The sequence below is a fragment of the Poecilia latipinna genome, unplaced genomic scaffold, assembly GCF_001443285.1.
Source record: "Poecilia latipinna isolate Pla-1442-1.1 unplaced genomic scaffold, P_latipinna-1.0 Scaffold1080, whole genome shotgun sequence".
Lineage (NCBI taxonomy): Eukaryota > Metazoa > Chordata > Actinopteri > Cyprinodontiformes > Poeciliidae > Poecilia > Poecilia latipinna.
The window spans coordinates 161,751-176,448 of record NW_015113696.1 but is presented as its reverse complement, the minus strand read 5'-3'; the positions used below and the strand labels follow the sequence as shown (position 1 = coordinate 176,448).

At 40.7% G+C, this 14,698-nt stretch overlaps 2 protein-coding genes across 6 annotated transcripts in view; both read left to right on the top strand.

Annotated features, from left to right (window-relative positions):
• The window catches only part of LOC106959444 (histone acetyltransferase KAT6B-like), a 192,207-nt gene that overhangs the window by 16,916 nt on the left and 160,593 nt on the right, over positions 1–14,698 (top strand). The window contains exon 2 of the mRNA XM_015052014.1: positions 6,535–6,541. The gene's annotated coding sequence lies outside the window, so the exon portion shown is untranslated. The remainder of the gene's footprint in view (positions 1–6,534; positions 6,542–14,698) is intronic.
• adkb (adenosine kinase b) overlaps positions 1–14,698 on the top strand; it is a 179,619-nt gene that overhangs the window by 18,878 nt on the left and 146,043 nt on the right. For all 5 annotated transcript variants that reach the window (XR_001427353.1, XM_015052011.1, XM_015052008.1 and 2 more), the window contains one exon: positions 668–746. Coding sequence is in view for 4 of the 5 variants with exons in the window: in XM_015052011.1 (XP_014907497.1) it covers positions 668–746 (79 nt within the window). In the remaining variant the exon portion in view is untranslated. The remainder of the gene's footprint in view (positions 1–667; positions 747–14,698) is intronic.

Here is a 14,698-nt window from a genome sequence, read left to right as displayed (position 1 = left end):
AATAAGGCAACACTAACTTTTCAGCATAAAGTATTAACTTGTTTTAAGTCAATAATTCCTTAATATTGATTAAAAAGTACTAGTTATAAATGACATAATCTGTCAGTGGAACAAGGCATTTTAAGATTGAGAAGAATGTCTTGTAACCTGCCACTTCACTTGTAACTAGCACTTTTTCATCAATATTAAGAAATTATTGACTTAAAACAAGCTCCTATATTGTGCCAAAAAGTTTCTTGTAGGTTAGTTTTGTTTTATTTTAAGTGTACTAAGTCACAAACACTTAAGATTTTGTGTTTTTGTAGTGTTTTTTACCAGAAGTGTGAATAAAACTGTACAAGCAACAGATATGAGTAAATACCAACAGGAAGCTGTTGGGAGCAGGAACCTGTTGGGAGCAGCGGTGTTACAGCTGCTTGGAGGAATGGTCTGCGGTAATACTCCTTTGTGCACTTAGGATGCAGCAGTCTGTCATTGAAGGAGCTCTCCAGCTTAGTTCATGGTATTTCAGTTAGACTCCTTCTGTCTCCCACCTGCACTGGGTCAAGGGAGCATCCTATGACAGATGCAGCCGCATATTTTCATTATCCTGCATATTAATGACATTGGGATCTTGGACAAATAAGCCTAAACTTCACATTGACTGACAGGTCTGCTCTTATTTCAGGTTTGAAGAAATTGTCAAGAGAAACAAAGTTGAATACCACGCCGGTGGCTCTACCCAGAACTCAGTGAAAATCGCTCAGGTTAGTCATCTTTGGCTCTCTGCAGTGTGCCTGAATGTGTTTTGAATATACAGTGGTACGGCTGTAACCTTAGATTTGTCGGCCCGGCAGCCCTGGGAATACACAGCATAGCTGTGCGGCACATTGACACATTACAGCTATGGCTGTTGCGAATTCATCAGACCTGCCACGGAAAAGGGAAAGGCGGGGAGGATTAATAATATTTACAGTGTTATCTAGTTGGCCTAATTTCCTGAGACATATCAAGCATCAATTAGAGAGAATTACAAGTAGATGCAATTAACGTGTCACAACAAATTATATCCAACAAACGCTGATCTTCTCCCTGGCTGTTAGACAGATTTGTGCATCTAAAAGAAATTGGTGATTGTTCAAATCTAAAATGACAATCTGAACTTTAAAAGATTATTCACTAATTCCTCTTTCTCTCTAAAGTGACTGCAGCAAGTCTTTGAATTTGACATGCAGTGATTAGCTGCTGATAAGGCTCGGGTCTGCTCACAGTAAACAAAGAAAAGGCATCCAGCTGAAAAATAATTCCCTTCCAAGGAGGGAGAAATGAGTTCAGAAGCTAATTGAGAGGCTGATGCCTGTGAAAAGCAGCAAGTCTTTCTTGTCTGTGCGTGTGTGTACGTGTGCGTGTGTTTTTTTTAATTTTTTTTTTTATTTTATTTATTTTTTTCCGAGCGTGTTTGTTCGGCGTGCAGAGTTTGCATATATATACCCATGTGTGTGTTTGTGTGTATTTATCAAAAGATAGAGACAGAGCTGGGGAAAAGAAAGTAGGCAGGCCCTGAGGCTGCCACCATCTCTTCGCTTTAGAGACAGTAAACATCTTTTAAAAAGAGACGCCTAGCTGTGCACCTCCATACAAACACTCTTTAATTATCAAGATCATAAGCCTTTGCTTAAAACTCGGTCTCTTACAGACGTTAAATGTCAACGAGATTTTACTCTCTGGGCAACGACTCCCACCCTCCCCCCATTTTAAATCCTCTGCCTGCTTGATGCAAGGCTGAGCTCTTTTTTTTTTTAACTTCTTGAAATATAATCGCTAAATTTTCCTGCAGGAAGCCATTTTCTTCCCCTATTTGTCTAGCAACTGAAAAGACATATATATTATATTCGGTGTGATCTTTTCCTGTTAAGACATCGATGTTGACAATGATTGTTTCATCTTTTATTTAAGCGCACACTGCAGGAATTGCCCCCGAGCTGCAGATCAAGTCCCATGTGAAATTAGATGGCAAAAGAGATTTTTATTGCCGGCCCTTGAAGACTAAGAAGGACCCGTCATGGCCCCTTCTCCTCTCCGTGCCCTGAGAGAAGTGCTCAGTGAACTAAATTGGTCTCATAACGGCATAGCAGGCCCTAGTCAAATGTTATTCTACTCTGTTTATTTGGATATTTACCCCCTTCTGTGTGAAGATGTAGAGCTGATTCTGAAAAGCTCGAGATAACAAGAGTGTTTTCGTCCCGCACCCCGAAGTCTCAGAAGCTGTTTCTGTCAATATATACCTTCAAGCGCTGACTTTTTCCACATTTCACTTTGAGTTTATAGTGTTCTTTTATGAAAAAAAAAAAAAATGTATAATGCATAACCAGCTCCCGGATTATCACATTGTAGCACCTGCAATATGTGAAACTTCAAACCCTCGCTGTATTGTGGAAGCTGAACCTTCAAACACAAATGATATGCACCGCAGCACTGAATCCACATCAAAGGGGCCCGGCGACTAAATGAGATGCTCGATCCAGGGGCAGGTTTGCTCACCATCGACCTGCTGGAGGAGGGAGAGAAGTGTTCAGAGGCTTTGCACAGGAATCGTTGTACACGCTGGGAAAAACCCAAGGTGTGGGAGGATCAATGCCTTCGCCTGTAGAACTCATACTTCCCTTCAAAAACCCAGCCAGCTCATCCGAGGCTGTGATAGGTTAAATACTGCTGTTTCATCCAAGTTAAGATTTCAAGGAAAGCCTTTACCTCAGCTTGCGGAAAATGCAGAATCGATGCTGATTGGATTTGGGCAAATGAAAATTGACCAAGAGGAAGCTTAGAAGGGATACAGGTCCTTACAGAAGCGTTCATAGCCTTTGAGCTTCTTCACATGTTGCCACGTTGTAACCTGAACTTCAGTGTGTTTTACTGGGTAGAACACTGAGACGTTTTGAAAGAAAGAATTAGTTTCTGTTCTTTGAAAAGCCTCAAAAGAGCTATTTTCATTTCTTTTTGCTGACCCTCAATTTGAAAATTGACTGAATTAATTGAATGTATTAAAATGTTTGGATATGTCCAGGAAATAGAAAATTGAGAGGGGAAAATCTTTGATCTTCCAAACCTTTTTCAAGGAACAAAAATGTAATACTGCTTGACAAATGCAGTTGTTTTGACGTGGATTCATACATATATTATATGCATAACATTATATTCTCCATTTACACCTGTATTTTGTTATTTTACCCATCAATATTTTGTTTTTTTTTGACTTGAGGACTGAGTGCACTCACTTTAACAAAATAAAGAGTCAATTTTCCGATTTTAAATTTTTTTTTTTGGTTTAAGTTTCAGATCCAACTGAAACTGTGGTTCCAAAACTAGTACTTGTCAGAATGCCAAACAAATGGCTATTTTGTGAAAATTTTACCAACAAAATATTGCAAAAGTATCCAAGTAAAAAAAAAAAAAAACTTTGCATAAAACTAAATTAAAGTTTAGAAGTTACAGATTTTGCAATTAGTGGAAGTGAGTTAATTCAGGTGCCAAAAAAACAAAAAGCTGTAGGCCAAATTAAAAAAAATAATAGGTCAGTGTTCATATCATGACTATGATTAGCAGAACCTACAGATAAGATATATAGATATTTTGTACTCAAAACAACTAGAAGTATCTAAAATTAAGCAAGATGCTACCTCCACCATGTTTCATCATGGGGATAGTGGGTTCAGTGTAGCCAGACATAACATTTTTTTTTTTTCATGGTTTGGTCTCTGAACAAAAAACTTTCATTTTCAATCATTTCAACAACTTCAACAACAACTTTAGTTTTGTCCTCTATTAAGGCTAGAATTATACTTTTTTTTTGCCATTCATGCCCTTATGCATGTTCAAGTTAGCATCTGTGACATTGCATGGCTCTCTCAAAGCAGATTCATTATTACATGTCCACATTCCTTGCTGCACACAAGTGCTCCTGAATAAGCCTTAGATCTTGTTTCGATCAAGTCAGTGAACCCACATGCACGTAGAGCTCTCTGGCTCTGATTCTTTGTAAGAAAGTGTTCCAGTATGATAGAAAGTGGGGAGGGGGGAGGAGGGAATCGGAGGTTGTTGCCTTTGCCCTGGCTCTAACAAACACCATGCCCTGTGGGGCCATCCTACATAAAGGCTTACTTACTGAACGTTGCAGGGCTGTAAGGTAACAAAAACCAGCCTGGTGTTGCCTGCTCAAATGCAGCCACACACATCAAAAGGTCTGGATTCAGATAGAGCGCAGTGGAAAACAACAATCATATATTTTTTTTCCCCCAGTTATTTACAAAGCTGGAGGGAGGAGGAGAAGAAAATGTGGCTTTTCTGAGCATGTGATCCAAATTTTGGTACTTCTGAGCACTCGTGGTGTTTATCACAGGTGACAGAATTGGTGGGTGGGGGGGGGGGGGCTAGTTGACGGGAGGGGCTGTATCAAGAAGCACAGTCGATTCATTTAGACAGAACATCAAAGTCCTCCAACAGCTCCTAAGGGCCTGGAGATTGAAGTCTGAGCAGAGACAGGCTCACGGGGAGTTATTGCTGCTGTGAGTGAAGTGAATCCTGCTCTGACTGCCTCATGTAAACCATGCGCTCTCATTAGGGTCCCCACAAATCAACACCATTGACATATTGTTTCTTTTGACTCTAAGCATGCTTCATGCGCATTTACCAAACAGACAAATAGCTTTGTGCAAGCGCCCCAGCTATAAATGTGTCACAGAAACGTATGATTAATTATGCGCTCTCTCCTCTATTTAGGTTTCTGCATTTTTTGCAGTCTACATAATCAGTCCACTGTGATGTCTTAATTATTGTTTAGAGAGCAAAGGCTTTTGAAAAATCTGCTGTCTCTGTCACGGTTATGATGCCTGTTTAACATTTCCTGAGACTTGGTCAGTCGTGGAACGGCTGAGTGGGGCCCAGCTCTGGTCGTTGGCTCTGAGCTCCTAATTGGAAACGCATGTGCGCCACACTGTTGAAAGTCGTATTCAAATAACAGGGAAAAAGTCCCACAGCACCACTTGACTTTGAGAAAGTTCCTCACCAGCTCATATTTTCTTGCAGGAGAATACTCCAACTGGTTTTGATGTCTCATTGAAGGCGGTGACTTATTTCTCTGGGTGAAAATGTTCCATGACCTAATGTTTGGCTTTTACCGCTCGTTTTGTTAAAAAAATAAAGAATGGCAAGTTGCCTCAGTTTGAATGAGCTGAATGAAGAAATGCCTACGTCTGGTACCACTTAAAGAAAAAGAGGACAGTTAAGGAGAAAGAGTGGAGCTTTTGTGTTCGCGCTGTGTGACTCGCCGTTCAAGAGGGATGTGCTTATATACGCTAAAAGGAGGCATTTATAATTTTTCTGCCACTTTCTGTTTTTTCTTTCTTCTCTCACACTTAATGATCTGCGTTAGAACAAATCTTCTTTGTCTAGAAGTGACCTGGAGGACGTTTGAGTAACTTGATGCTGGCTCATTCTCAAATTTCAGTTTTTTTTTTATCAAATTAAGAGAGTTTATCCAAGCAGAAATTGAAGCGCAATTTCTGCGCTACAATAGCGTGCTCATTATTAGCGTGGAAATGAGCACGCTAATAACTGATTAAGACCTTGATCCAGTGACCTGGATCAAAGTTTCAAACCACAGGAATAAACCCTGTGAAGTATTTGTCTGCTGTTACAGTCAAGTAGACGGCTCTAGTTAAGGCCAGTTATTAGGTTTTAGGGGGCAATCGCTTTTTCACACAAGTAGGTAGGTTTGTATTTTTTTTTCTCCCTTAGACTTTGATTAATATCTAAATTGGTTAGATGTTCTGAAACACTTAAAAGGGAAGGTATTGTGTAAAATAATTTTTTTATTATATTATTCCTTCATCAAACACATACCTGGAATGTCGCTTTAATTCTTTCAGGCTTTTTTTTTTTTTGAGAAATCTTTGATTCTCCCATGGCAACCATACAGGGGTGCCTGAATGCTTCCTCTCACAAAGCCACGCCCCCTTTTCATATAGCCCCGCCCATTTTCACAAAACTCCTCCTCCCAGATTAGCTTCCTCCTCCCAGATCAACAACATCCTGAAGGTGGAGAGTGTGAAAGACTGTCTCTTTAATTAAAGCGACAGAGGCCAATTTCAAGGTATAAATTTAAGCTATTTTCTCTACATGCATCATTTTTAGAACTATCAATCCTTTGATAGTTATAAAAGTTAACATAGTTATTTAATGGTGCATAAGTTTGACATACATGCAAAACAAAGAGCAGTCAGCTCTCTTTGCCCCAGTTCTTTTACATAAAGTCCAGTGCCGCCATTTCCCCTTCATATTTGTAATTGCTCCGTTTTGTTTGCTATCTTGGTTTTGTCTCCGTGATCTCAATGGGCAAAGCTGGGTAAATATTGGAAAATATTTGAAAGGATGAATATAAAAAAAGGACAACCCTTTTGTTTGTTTTAAGACGGGCTAATTGCAGAAGCACCGTCGGCATCCAGCCTGAGCTGTTTTATGGCAACGGTGTCTTGTTGTTTCCCTCCCATTAAAAAGCAGTGAAAAGGTCACAGTCTGTTGAGCTCGTCGTGAGAGACGCATGAATCCAAATGGATTTTTTTGTCCCTTTCATCTCCACTCACTCTAAACATTCCAGGTGCACAAGTATGCACTCGAGGGGGGGGCGGACTAGTTGCCATTGTTTTTCCTCGGCATAAGCAGCAGAAGCGAAGAACGCCTCATTCGCTTTGATGAGCGGTGTGTTCATGCGTGGGCTTCAATGTCACCCGCCATGAGGCAGCTGTGAAGTCGCAGCTCATGTCTGAGGTGCCATTTACTCAATGATGAAGTGAGGAGATCTCAGTTGGTTCCACATTCACCTCCCCTTTTACACACTCACACGCTTTTACACACCCTGCCGGAGCATGTGTTCCCCCCACCTCAACTGTATTGTGACTGTATGTCACAGCTAATACTAGCGCTCATTTAATCTCAAGCTCTGTGATCCCGACGATAAAGGTTGACTGAGCGATTACGCAAGGTTTTTGTCATTAACATCCGACAGGCATGACCTACAGCACCCCTCCCCTCCACCCCTTGTTTCTTTGCACAAAATAATTACCTTGATTTAATTTTCCTGTCAGATGCAGGATATTTTTGTTGCCCCAGCAAGAATACACACAGTTTGCCGTATAGGTGACACGTCAACATCCCTGTTGAAGTTAATTTGCCATCAAATTTGCGACTTAATTCAAGCTGCCAAAGGGGAAGACATGGGGAGTAGATTGTAACTCATAAGTATGCATTGGAAAAGGGTGTTGATTAACATTGAGGGCTCGGGAGACAGACACACTAACTTGTATCATCTTGCCTCGCAGGCTGGCACTGGAATTGAATGTGATATCTCCTGTAACACGTCCTTGCTTTGAGTCCTTGGTTCCCGGCTCGGGAAGGAAGGCTGTATCGAAGAGTTTCCTGCTTCGTACGTGGCTTTTGTACTGCTGCTCAGGCTCCAGCCCAAGCTTTGAGAGCAATCTGACAGGACTTGTTAAAAGGGAAGTCTACAGATCTGGCAGCATTCACTAGTCAAACTACTGAAAGATGTTTAAAGCAGGACAGTTAGTATGCTGCATGGCCTCTTAAATATTCTGTATTTAAAGAAAATGTCTAGTGGTGTATATGTTTCCCCTTTAAATGTAGAAGAATAGCTGAGTGATGAAGTATGGACTACAACAGTAGGATTTCTAATAAGTACATCGAAGAAATACAGCATCAATTCTGCTTTGTGAGGACTTGGGTTGATGACATCACAAGAGGCAGAACACCTGTGCTGATCAGCTGGCTTTAGCAAACATTATGCCTGATGAGCAAATTTTGATGTGTTTGAGGCAATTTATACCATTTGTCAATCAACAACCCCATTTATTATATTCACGTGCTACAAACCTGTTGCATCTGTAGACAGATGCAACAAGGAAGTAGTTGCATCTTGAACAACTGCACATCAGTTTATTTTTCACAATTGTTTTCAGCTGTTCCACAGCGACATTTCATACACAAAGAAACGATGTGAATTTAATGTCCAAAACTTCAAAAATACCAAACGGCAAAGGGGCGAAATGACAGACACTTCTCTTGATATCTTAATGTAAGTTTGGAAGCACTGGATGCTCAACCTGTTGGTCTCCAGTGAACTCGAAACTATGAAGAAAAAACTGAAACAAAAGTCAATGAAGAAAATGTGATACAGCGCCGCAACATTGAGCCCTTTAGTGTTGACTGCTCTGCTGCAGGTACATGGACAATGGGGGTAACTGGTAGCACAGCCTTGTTTTAATCTTTTCCAAATTTAAGAATCAATTGACCATCTTGGGATGAAAGTTTTACTCCTTGGGGTCATTGCTGCACCTGCTGAATACAAGCATGCACATTTAAAGGATGAATTTAAGTGAAAACATTGTAATAAATAGGAAAAAGGGGGAAAATGCAAATACATTTAAAGTAATGACTAATTTTACTTTGATAAAACAGGAAATTTAGAAAAGTCCACATAAAAACTGAGCATGAAATGTTGTTCTTTAGGTGGCATAATGTATCCAAATAAGTTTGATTTTACAGACAAGGCTTGCTATTCCCTTTAAAGGCAGGAACTTCAGAAATGTGTAAATTATGTGCACAGAGTACTGTTGATTGGTCTGAGACTGTAAACAATGTTTCATTAAACAAATCACCACTGGGATTATCTTCTCACACAGGTCAAGTAACGGCTGAATGAGCGAATGATTGTGCATTTTACACGACCGCCCTCCATTTTCATAAAAGTATTGAATAATGCCCCTCTCTCATATTTCCCCGCAGAATGCCTGTGGCAGTAGTATTTATTTGGCACATTCTCAGCATGCTCCCACTCTTGCGGTTGAAGTGTTGCATAGCAACTGAGGAAAAACAGCTTTAAATATTTTGCTTAAAAAGGTTTTAAGAAAATAAAGAACAGCCTGCAATTACTGTTCATTTCTCCCGAGTTCATAAGTTTAAGGAGCTGTAGAGTTGTGCCAAGCAATAAATGAAATACCAAATTAGGCTTTGTGTTGGCCTGGAAAAACATGAAAAACTCTCTGTGAGTCGAGTATTTTTTTTTTCTTCCCTCTTCTGCCAATTCGTTTGCATCTATTTCTGTTGTGTTTATTGAATAAATGCTGGCAGATGTCTGCACCTTCGCTAATTCACAACTGTTTTGAAACAGAGCTCGCAGGAGTTTTCAAAGTTCAGCCCGGCTCAGTTGTCGAGCCAGCCGAGTATATCCTTGACAGGATGGAAAAATGTGTAGGTGAGTGCAAATTTGAAGTGATGTGCCTCAGGAAAACGGATCGGGGATGGAGCGACAGGGATGGGGCGCATGTGGAGAGAGAGCAGGCTGGATGACGCACAGCAGGTGACAGACAGACACTAATAGTAATGGCTCTTATCAGTGCTTCGCTCGCTCCCTCTTTTCACATGGGCTCTGACATCCTCCTCCTACTCCACCCCCTCCATCTAGCGGGGGGTGCTGGGAGCTCGCTGGGTTGTGCAGCCCGTTCAGACGGAAACAGCCTGCCAAACACCGGTCCCCTCACATATAAATTGCATCATTAACATCGCCTAGATTATTCCAAGCTCTCCCACCGGGTTTATGGCAGCTCCGGCTCAACTTAACTATTTGACTCACTGAAGACATTCAGGTTTCCTGAGTGAGCGGCACTTAGATCTACTGTGAAACACACCAGTTTCATTCTTTCTTTAGGGTTTAAACAAATCCAGAGGAAATCGAGCCTTATTATGTAGTGTAATGTGCTTTTTCTGTCTGGGGCTGCAGCCTGTCGTGCTCACCAAAGGATGCGGGTCTGTGTCAGCGTCAGCAGGGCCGGAAGTTATAATTCGCACCAGCTCGTTACAGATTTGTCGAGCCATACCTTCTTTCAAACATATATTTTAATCGTCTGAAATTAACCTCTACACCTGTCCATAACGTAAAACCCATCCATCCATGGTGTGCACCTGTTTGTCCTTGAAGGATATAGACACGAAAAGCAAGTTTAATTGCTCTAATATCAAGATTTCTCCATTGACTACTAAGAAGGGTGTGCATAATTTTGGTTGTTTTTAACTATTGATACTTTGTTTTTAATATCTTTACAGAGAACTTTCTCATATCCCAAAAGAAACGTCTTAGTTTAATAAAAGTAGGTTTAAGACCTGTTGCAGTGTCTTTTCACGTCTGTTTAAAATGACAGCCACAGCTGATCCTGAACGCTGCTTCCCTGTAGTTTAGAGTATGGACTTCAAAATACTTTTATTACTTTATAAATCACTGGATGGCTTAGGACCAAAAACACATTAAAGACCTGATCTTCCAGACCCCTCAGGTCTTCTGGTTCAAATCAGCTCTGCTTCCCCAGAGTGAAAGCCAAACATGGAGAAGCAGCATTCAATTTAAATTCTCCACTAATATGGGACAAACTTCCAGAAAACTACATTACTGCTGAAACACTGAGTTCCTTTTAAATCAAGGCTGAAAAACCCATTAGTTTAGAGATACTTTTGATTCCTAATATCTTGAACATTGATTAATTCTGTTCTGGATTGCAACTTGTTATTACTTGTCTTTATTTTGCCATTCTAATGTAATGTTTCTTTTTGTTTGTTTGTTTGTTGTGTTATGTTTTTATTAAGTAAAACACTTTGAACTGCTTTGCTGCTGAAAAGTACTATACATATAGACTTGAGTCGCGCGGAGCACAAATAGTTTTGGGTTTAACTACCTCTACACCTGAAACCAGTAACCCTAGCTTGTTTTCTCGTGTGTGTAAAAAAGTAATTACAAGTCATATTCTTTATTTAAACAGGGAAATTCAAAGAATTCAGAAACTCTGCTGTAGCAATGAAAAATCAGAGATATCTATGCTCTATGCCTCTACATTTAAGCCCAGTTGACATCGCAGTAGAACAGGACGGATCTTCTTCCTCAGATCAGTCGGCAATTAACTCTGTAACTCTGTAATTACTATCCGAGGTCAGGGTTAAGCTCGGAGCGAAAGGTTGGAGCAGCAAACATTTTTATATGATCCTCTTACGCTATTATCCTTCCTCACTCCTACAAGGTTTTACCTCATGGGGAGAATACATTACATAAAGCCCCTTAGCAATTACTCCTCCTCAATGAATATCTGCATGGTGTATAGTCCTGTGATTAATCTGGAATCCCCTCTGCCCCTGTCCAAAAGCAAGCCTCACTCTGCTTACCATGCAAGTTTCATTTTCACCTGAACAAATGGCTCCTTTAGAGAAAAAGTGCCAACCTTTCGCTTTTGCTTGCTGCTTGTTAGAAAAGAAAGAGAGAGAGTAGAGGGAAGGCACAACCTCCTGCAACAACAACGGACAAACCGTCCCCCAAAAAACAGATACCCCAACAAGGAGAAAAAAGTAGGGGTGGGGTTAGGGTGGTTGGTGGTAGGGAGTATTTTTTTGGGGGGGAGGTAGAAGCTTAATAGGGTTGAATAAAGGAACATTTATTTTTGTGCTTTGGCCTGTAACAGCCTCAGGAAATAGCTCAGTCTCTTGATCGCGAGCAAATCCTATTAACTTACAGTGCTTTCACTCAGGGTAATGGGCTCCACCTCGAGACCTGGTAAAACACTTTTCCTCTCGGACACACTGATACTGGTGTCTGGAGGGCCCGGCGTTGGGTAGTCTAACACTTGGGCAGAGACTAATCAAGTCAAACAATCTGCCGCAACGGAGCAACACGGAGTGAGGATGTTGATATCCAGCGAGCTCATTCAACAGGCCCCTTCACACGTTCCTAACCCAATACCAAAAAGGATCAGAGCTCAGGATCAGCTCAAGATCAGGTTATTCGAGCCCCTGAGAATTGTAAAGCGATCCCCGAGCAGCTTTTGCTTTCTCAGGAGCGATCAGAGCTGTCGGTTCTGCTATACACTCCCAGGGCCGGGGCCAAAGGGAACTCCTGGGGTCTCCATTCATTCCTGTCCAGCGAGGGCAGGGCTGTGTGCGTCTGTGAAAGTGTTTGTACTGTGTGCGAGGAGAAAGTGAGAACAAGAAACTCAATTTACAGAAGGGGTAACCGCCATCCCCCGAAGCCAAATGGAAGAGAAACTCCAATATATTTCAGCGAAAGCGCGCCTTAACCCCCACTTTATTTTCTGTCAAGAATTTGAGCGCTCAGAAATAACTACAGCTAGTTAAAGCTCTTGATTACTGTAATTATTATAGAGTGAAAACTTCGAGAGAAGTCAAAGCACAGCCACTCAAATTAAAAGAAAGCACCGTGCTCACAGCTATTTTATGAAATATTTTTACCAGTTGTATTTTTTCAGGTTTTGCCACATTAAAATGACAAACTTTGATGTATCTTATGTGACATCAGTGCTTAAATAGTAAACAGAAGAAACATTACCTTTGTTTTTTTTAAGTTTGCAGCATGCATTTGTATTCAGCTCCTTTTGCTCTGCTACCCCTAAATGAAATTAATCAAATTGTACTAAAAACTGCAATACCTTTTGAACCACCTTTCACTGCATTTACAGCTACAGCTCTCTGTTTGTTTAGATAGTAAGTAAAGCTTTATTTATGTAGAACCTTTCCATGCATCTAGATAACAAAGTGCTGTACACAAAATATAGAAAAGTACATCGAATAGTTGATTAAACGCAATTTTAAAAAGATTTGTTTTTAGTTTTTAAAAAGCTGAACACCGACCTCAAGCTATTCCAGAGTCATGTGGATGTGAAAGTTCTCTCTGATGTATATGTCAGTGCTTGTAGATTTCAAGCCCTATAAGTGAGAGCAAACAGAGAACAGTGGTGTGACGTGTGACTAAATCAAACAAATCAAACTTGTTTGATTTGGTCAAAAGTCTGAAATAATGCTACTCAGCTCCGCGATTATTTGGCAGTGATTTTGTGACGTTGGGGTCCAAAGGGTTTTTTCAGGATTGTCCATATTAAACTTCGTCTTCCCAAGGAATTTGACCCGCATGTGCGTTTCCGTTTAGCTTAGGTAGGTGGCCATGGCTAACCAAATGTGTTTACAGTTGTTTTCATTTTTGGAGGGAACACTGCTCCATAAAATGCTCAACACCTTGGACGTTGTTTTATAACCTAACTCTGCTTTAAATGTTTCCACAGCTCTATCCCTGACCTGTCTTGCTGTGCTCTTTGGTCTGGGTGATGCAGTTGTTTGCTAATATTCTCTAACAAACCTCCGAGACCTTCGCTGAACAGCTGCGTTTGTACTGAGATTAAATTACACACAGAACGAATCTACTAATAAGACGGCTTCTCGATGCGTCATTTTATTTTACGAATAAAATGTTCTATGCGTAAAACATTTTTAAAACCATGTATCGCTTTGCCTCCACTTTTCAATCTGCTTTTTTTTTGTGTTGGTCTCTTACATGAAACCCCAATAAAATGCATTCAAGTCTTTGATTGTAATGTGAAAAAGAGAGGAAAGCTGCAAGGATTATGGATACTTTCGCAAGGCACAATGAGATCCCCCTTTGATGCTGGCATCATATTGTATATCTCAGCACACTTCAACATTTTAGTTTAGGTTGTCATCTTTGTAACCCTCCAAAGCCTCATTTGAACATTTCTTATCCATGTTAGATGCCAATTGACTCCACTGATAGATGGCCTCGGTCTGGCCCTCTCATAAATCTGTAGAATGGCATGTTCTCTCCTGTCACCATTACCCCTTGTGCCTGCTGTCATCCGCCTGTCTTATGTCGGCAGAGTTACAGTGTGCACCTGTCAGATACAATTTATGGCATACAATTTGTTGTGTAGCCAGGGAGTTGCAGTTTCTTGAGAACTTTTTCCTCCTTTCCAGTATTTGATTTATTCTGTACATGAATACATTTACAGCAGCATTGTTGGCCAAGCACGAAAATGTGAAAAAAATTTCATTTGGGAAGCCTTCCTAGTTCTCTGGACGACAAAATTAGGGGCCTTTTGAGCATCTTTCACTTACATTTTGTTTAATACAATAAAAGGAAATGATTTGCGAGGCAATTAGATGTTTGTTCTTTGTTATTGTTGCACGATTGCGCCTGCGTGCTCTCAGCGAGGATTATCGCCCCCAAAGAGGGAGAAGCGTTACAAAATGACAGCCTCTCATGTCGAACAAGTCAAGCTGATTCTGTGAATGCTGAAGAGGGTTCCCACCACATGTTCTCCTGTATGTTAAGGGAGCAGCGCTAACCTTGTTTTGATTTGCATCTCCTTAGCAATTAAGATAATATGTCGTAATTAGAATTTTAATGTACCACTGTGAGATTTTTTGATAATTACACCGAATTCTCTGCGGTGATTTTCTCTTTGCTTGCTTGTCTTCACAGATGAATTCATGGCTGATTAGATTGCTGCTCTAATCAGATTTGAGCTACATTGTGAAATATCTTCCCACATGTCTCTCTAGCTGAGTTTCTCGGTCTAAATGGTGAGCCGTTAACGGTTACGCGAGTTCACACGTTAGGAGTCTGACTGGAGGCAGGTCAGCCATAAACAACAGATAGAAAACTGCATGCAATTACCTGTAAAAAGTGACTCGCTTTGCATAGAGTTCCTTTCACCGTGTCTGAATTGCTCCGTCTTTTACTCCTGTGTTGAAGTATTGATGCCAAGCAGAATGACTATAAAGTTGGTGATACCATAAAGCGGTGTAA